The sequence below is a fragment of the Coffea arabica genome, chromosome 2e (assembly GCF_036785885.1).
Source record: "Coffea arabica cultivar ET-39 chromosome 2e, Coffea Arabica ET-39 HiFi, whole genome shotgun sequence".
Classification (NCBI taxonomy): domain Eukaryota; kingdom Viridiplantae; phylum Streptophyta; class Magnoliopsida; order Gentianales; family Rubiaceae; genus Coffea; species Coffea arabica.
This window is the reverse complement of record NC_092313.1, coordinates 7,652,008-7,658,692: the sequence shown is the minus strand read 5'-3', so window position 1 is coordinate 7,658,692 and position 6,685 is coordinate 7,652,008. Positions and strand designations below refer to the sequence as shown.

General features: G+C 36.2%; 1 protein-coding gene across 1 annotated transcript; it reads right to left on the bottom strand.

Moving 5' to 3' along the window:
• Positions 1–4,621: 4,621 nt before the first annotated feature.
• Positions 4,622–6,205, bottom strand: LOC113730613 (AT-hook motif nuclear-localized protein 20). The gene has a single exon (XM_027255414.2). It carries the CDS (start codon positions 5,655–5,657, stop codon positions 4,788–4,790), a length of 870 nt encoding a protein of 289 aa, XP_027111215.1. The 5' UTR covers positions 5,658–6,205; the 3' UTR covers positions 4,622–4,787.
• Positions 6,206–6,685: the final 480 nt, after the last annotated feature.

The following is a 6,685-nucleotide window of genomic DNA, read 5'->3' as shown; positions in this document are numbered from 1 at the left end:
AATGGCTACATGCAAAAGATTGATTCAGTATTGGGTTTATCCTCCTTTCATATATCATTTGCATCTATGATACAGGATTTTGAGTAGGTAAGACTCTTACTTTTTTATTCATTCACAATTGATTTTATGTCTAGGGGGTCCATTGGCTTCCAAATAAGAAAATCCAAACTATTAATTGATTAACTTCTTTCTTTTTCATTTCTTGCTTCTTGGAAGCATGGCGGAAACTATCTTTCATAATAATCAGTGTTTAAAAAAATCTATTTCACACTTTAACTGTCAATTCTTTTTCTCTTTATTTTGTCAATAAAACTAGTTATCGATCTATGGAAAGCTTAGAGAACAAAAATGAAACTTGGGAGCTAAGTGTAATTTCAAATGACAAAAGAGAGCGTGTTAGTAGCTTAATAAACCCCAAAAGAAGTAAATATTCGACACGGCTTATATAGATAGAGTTTTTTTTGCCAAAAATAACACTCTTTCTAAAAAAATATTCCCAATGTGATTCACTTCTAAATTTTATTCCCAAATCGATGTTATTGTTGCTACCTAATTACCTTGATTGCCATGTAGGATAACAAGAAAGGAAAGCTTTAATCTAGTTTATAGTTTCCAATAAAAACTAAAAATTTAAACTGTTATATTATAGAGGCACGAGAAAATTGCATAACTTTGATAATTTCCTTATAATTATTTAAAATAAATTTTACCATTGTTGACCTTGCTATTATTGCTCTCTGCAATTTTCTTAAATGTATCAAACTTATTGCATATATTTTTTCAAAAATAAATTTGCAAAATACAAAAATTGCAATGAACATTATAAGCAATAACAATAAAAAGTTAAAAAACTTCAAGGCTATCATATTTGTTTATGTTATGCTTCCTACTCCTTGAAAAGAACTTTTACAAAAAGTAATCAAACTATTGCAATTAAGATAATGCTAAAGTTTCTCAAAAAGTAACACAAGCCATTAATTAATGTTGAATAAATGTGCAAAAATACTTCAAATATACGAGATTATTTGATTATGTGATAAAGAGACACTAAAAATGAACATGCTTATATTGAGCATGAATTTATGTTGTTTCGTAGTTTTCCTCTTAGACATTTTATCAAACACACGGTGTGAGAAATCATTTGTTAAAGCAATTAGTATTCAAAATTTTTTGAAGGCCATAGGAATGTTCCAAAAATTACACAACAGAAAAGACAAGAGAATAATCTTCATTTACCTTAAAATTATCAATTCGAGGAGAATATTTTCATCTACAGATACAATATCAGGAATGATAATGAAGTTTTAGATGTTGTTAATATAAATATTGGCTTTTAACAATTACATTTGACAAGGAAAAATAACGAAAGGACAAAAAATAATAAAGAAAAAAAAAGTGGGAAGGTTCAGAGAGAGAATCAGGGAAGATATTAGTTGGAAAAGAGATCGAGATAGAATGTGCCTCTATCTCTATCCTACCACATATGCAACCTATGTGGAAAAAAAAGAATTATAAAGGTAATAAATTTTAAAATTAAGTTACTTTGGATATATGTTTCAAAAGAAGAATTATTTTGGCAATAAACTCTATATAGATATGTGTGCTAATACTTACATTATTTGATAACCTATAATTTATGTATTTCCTCCTCCACCCCCCCCCCCCGGCCCCGCCCCGCAGGTGAAGTAGCTAAAGGGGAAAAGTGATGTTGAAGTAGAATGTAGAAACTTTCTTTGATCATGAAGAGAGATGGTACATAATTTTTTTGTCCAATATATGGATTTTTTGCCCTTTCCTTTAAAGCTTCAATTGATTTTCTCCTACGAGTAAGTTGAGATTGGGCTAGGAACTTTGGATAGTGTTCTCCTCGTTACATTAACATACGAAATGTTTAAGCTCGTTTGATGACTTGCGAATTTACTGCCACCATTTCTGGGAAACCCATTATGCTCGGCAAAGAAGAGATTAAAATAATCATCAGCGGGATGACTTTCTGAATTGTCGTTTTGCGACTTCAAAGAACAAAATCATTCTTGACTTTATATTATTCTAGTTGGGCAGGTAGCCTAGCACTTCTTGCATACGAATGAAATTAAAATATACAAGGAAAAAGTGGGAAAAATGATGTGCAAACCACTAGGGCCTGGGTCAGAAGAACACTGATAGTATAACTGATAGTGAGCAAGAACACTGCATTCTGCAGCATCTCTAGCAAGTCATTGAGGGCCACTCAACAATCATTTCTTTAATCAAAGGCCAATGAGAAAGCCCACTGCAGCAGAACAGACCTAAAGTTGAGGGCGCACCATGAAAAGAAGTTGATGACATTAATCATTTTCCGGAGATTCATGGTATCTTAGGTTGCCAACCCTGCATGCTTGCAGTTGATCAGCTTTCAACCCTGTGAATAAATTTTTTAAACAATTATTTTCGGGTGACTTTAATTAAATAAATGGACGAAGTCATTTAAAATTTATTAACCGTTTACTTCTGTGGATGTAAAAAACTTGGCCAATTTTGGGACATTAAACTAATGCACAATTTCACTTGTTTTGCACCTGGTTTTTGAAATTTTTACTAGAGAAGGAGAAAGGGAAGTCTGTCAGCTACTAATATGCTTACCAGCTTCTTGATACAAGAGCATAATTTGTCATTCATTAGTAGATCGAAACATACAGTTTTGGTTCTCAATATTTGGTCCATCGATCATTAATATTTCGATCAAACAAGTTTAGTTTCCGAAATTTTCGCTTTTATGCCAATTCAGAATGTATAGCTGACAGAAATTTAACCATTCTAATAGTCAAAATCAATTTGCCGTTGGATTAATCTACTACTCATACATATAATTTCTCATAACTAGTGATGTGTACGGAATTTGGGACTTCTAATTTCTGACTTCATACAAATTTGGGATAGTTGACCCAATTTTAACAATTCTATTGGCCGAAATCAATTTGTCCTAGTTTAATCTAGTACTAATGTGTATGATTTCTTGTAACCCACCAAGCCAGATTTCAACTTTTCTAACCAGCTATGCCATGCGGTTTGATCATTCTGATACTATATATGCATGTATTTGATGTTCTAATCTGCACAGAAATTAGGGCAAGTGAGAAGCTGACACGATGTTGTGAGAAATTAGGGCAAGTGTCAGGACTTACGAATATAATTTATACTTCTGAAGATGATGGAAGAAAGATTGGCGAAAAACTGGAACTTGCCCTGCTAAGATTCACAGTATAACATGCATGCGATTAATCATTTTTTAGCCTAATAATGAGCTATAATTAAGCCTGGAACTTCTGTAAGAACTGAACTGCATGAAGGACTCACTACGCATGGATAATTCAGATGGATTAGTGGATACATAGCTCTTTAAATGCATTACAGGAGATCGAATCGACACAACAATGATTCTCCACAGATATGTATATGTGTCTTTTATGCTCAAACAATCGGCTTAAAGCCAGTAATTCGTACAGTTATGCACAGCATTCAAATTAATCGATTTGCAAATTCTTAAACCTTCACACCATGATTTAGTTTTAGCAATCCAAACGATCAAGAACCGTCAGAAGAAGTATTAATTGTGTTGTAGGAACCGTATTTGTATATAAGAGCTGTGGATGAACATGCATATTTGGTATGAAGAAGCCGCTGATCAAGATTCATTGATCACTTTTTCCACTTCAGCATCATGCCTTTCACTTAAATTAGCGTACAATCACGATTTGTCCAGGTTCAACTGAGTTGTATAACCAAAATACATGGCAGAGAGGAAGAATTATAGACTGATAGTTCTCTACAAATTATGGGTTGGAGGTGGAGGAGCTCAGTTAGTGAAGGATGCAGAAGAGATTGAAAAAGGTCTTTTTGCACAACAATATTAGTACATGATGAACAACAACAACTAACCACCACTTCAGATTAAGGGGATTGGGAGTAGGTGGATAAGTTCAATGATGGATGAAGAACGTAGGACATAAGTCATAGGAAGAAGCCCTAGTTTATATTTACAGGTGGAAGAGGGGAAATGGATTGAGAAATGACAGGACCATGATCATTACAAAGGTGAGAAATAAAAGATATTCATCATGCATCCCAATCTTCCGCTGCTTTTAGAAAACCACGGGACGAAGCATTATCATTTATCAAGTAACTGAAAATTTATATACTTGAATAAGCAAAAGAAACTCCATACGTTTTTTTTTTTTTTTTTGCTCACTTTGTTTCTCTTTCAACTTTTCGAGTAAATTAAACAAACACCTGTTAATATGAACAGCCAAGAAACCAGAAAAAGATGAACATCCTAAAGCAAGATAACTGAGAACGTGGTGCATAGAACTATGCAGTCTTGTGAATATTTTACTTGAAGGAGCATTGGAGTCTTCACTTCACTCTATCCTTTCAAGCCTAGACAAAGTAAATAATATGGACTCACCTAAAAGTTTGTGTGTTTAGGGCCAAAAGATAGAGAAAACAGAAGAGATAATTTGCTCGCAGCATAAATTCAGCTTAACTCCATTATTATTAATCAAGAAGACTAAGAAGACGAAAAATCAGCTCTAAAATTAAAGCAGGATTAAGAAGACTAGACCTAATGAATTACAAAGTGGAGTTGAAGCAAACTCGAGGAAATATACATGTACATATAAACCTTTATAATCTTAAGTCTTTTTTATGTCTCTTCATTCTACAATACATCACAAGTGAAGAAACTTAATTCTATCCCTCTCCCTTCAAACTTTATGAAGCTGCTAGTATTATTTATTCATTTACCTCAATTAGTAAGGAGGGCGGCCATGAGCCCAAGCAAATGCTTCATGGTTCAGCTGTCCACCATTAGGCATCAGGTTTGGTGGCAAACTATACACAGGCATAGAGGACGGATCACCCAAACCACCTTGCTGCGGCGCCCCACCACTCCCCAACGGCGGTGATCCGTTCCCACCAAGTTGTCCCTGAGCTGCACCACCGCCTTCTTCATCTTCCTCAATAGGCAGCCTCTCATAAGTAGCATTCGAAAATGTTGAAGCAATCACCATCACTGGTCCTGAGGCCACTAGTGATCCAACCACACTTCCCCCAACCACTTGGCCTTGGCCTCCAGCTAGGTATATAGTTAGTCCGGTAGCCCCGGGAGGGGCTGGACCGGGGAGGAAAGCTCCGGTGAGAGAGAGAATCTCAAAGCGGCCATGTAAAGCCATGACTGCACCAGGTGCGGAAGGTTGCCTAAGGGTTACGTTAGTAACTGTTCCACTAGCACTCAGTACACAAACTCCCCTTTGCCTTCTCCTGGCAAACTGGGCTATGCTTTCAGCTATGTCAGAACCATTTGCAACCTCCATGACATGGCTTCTGAGAGCATTAGGGCTATCTCTAGTGACAAAGATAGGCGGTTTTGGCTTATTCTTGGAACCAGGAGGTCTTCCTCTAGGCCTCCGAGTAGCTACCTCAACTGCACCCTCTTTAGGCTCATCAGTGCTGTTTTCTCTTTCGTCTTCATCATCTCTTCCACCACTGCCGCCACCGCTTCCGCTGTTGTCGTTCATTGATATGCCCAGATCTGGCTTCTTCAACACTGGTGAGCCAGTTGATGAAGATGTTTCAACACCAGGTAAACCAACCTGGCCGGTCCACCACCTATTTGCCATGATCTTCACCTCAAACTTGTTCAACTAGATTGCAAGCTAATGAGATCGCTTCTTAAGATACTTTCCGCAACTAGCTGAGATCTTAGCTGTGGTCTCTTGATTTTGACTTTCTTTACAAGATAAGGTTCCAAGAAGAAAATTGAGATAAGGGTTTTTATAGAGCTGAATGACAAAAAAAGATTGATCGATGAACCCAACAAGGCAACAAGGATCTAGATTAGAGACACGAGGACATACGCACACTATCGCACATACAAAGGAGGGAGATGATGAGAGATTATCAGATAAGCTTAGCTAGCTTAGCTTGAAGCCTTGAAGGGGGAGGTTTCTTTCTCCTTTTAACATTTGTTTTTCCGTTTTCTTTTCTCTCCCTGTTGGGATTTCTAAGATGTCGTTTCTTAGGTTTTTGGTGGTGGGGTGTGTGTGATTTTGCGTCAAAGTTCTTGGATGTGTGTCTTTTTCATCGTCTCTTGCACACACACATTCACACACTCACTCTCTCTCTCTCACATAAAATTTCTCATTTTCTTACCTTCACTCCCTCTCAGATGAGTCTTGAGAAATGGGAGTAGGGTCTTGGAAATTAGGGTTTGTGCGTGGGGTCGCGTGCTGTGTGACGAAGTGGGATGCACGTTTGGGGGAGCATATGCCAATTTGCAATGCTGATTAGAGGTGGTAATTAGAGACTGGTATACCTTAATTAATTACCTCAAGAGATTAGTTACAATTTGAAGAATATTTTTAGTCATTCCTTTTAGGCGAAAAACGTAATGTCAGGCAGGCTAACTAGCAAATTTAATAATTAATCTTCCATCAATAGGATACTGCTAATTGAAGAAATAAGGACTTTACAATCTTATTTGAATTGTATTTAATGTGAAAATAGTAAACTACACTTATCAAATAATTTGTCCGAACCAAAAGTTTCCCTTAATTTTGGACTCATCAAACTTCTTTACATAGCGTTTGAAGTCCAAATATTAAATATTTTTCAATTCATGCAAGCAAATATATTGTGCACAAGGAGT

What these genes read in the sequence shown, in the direction of transcription:
- LOC113730613 (XM_027255414.2), bottom strand. Translation starts at nt 5,657, where the DNA reads ATGGCAAATAGGTGGTGGACCGGCCAGGTTGGTTTACCTGGTGTTGAA.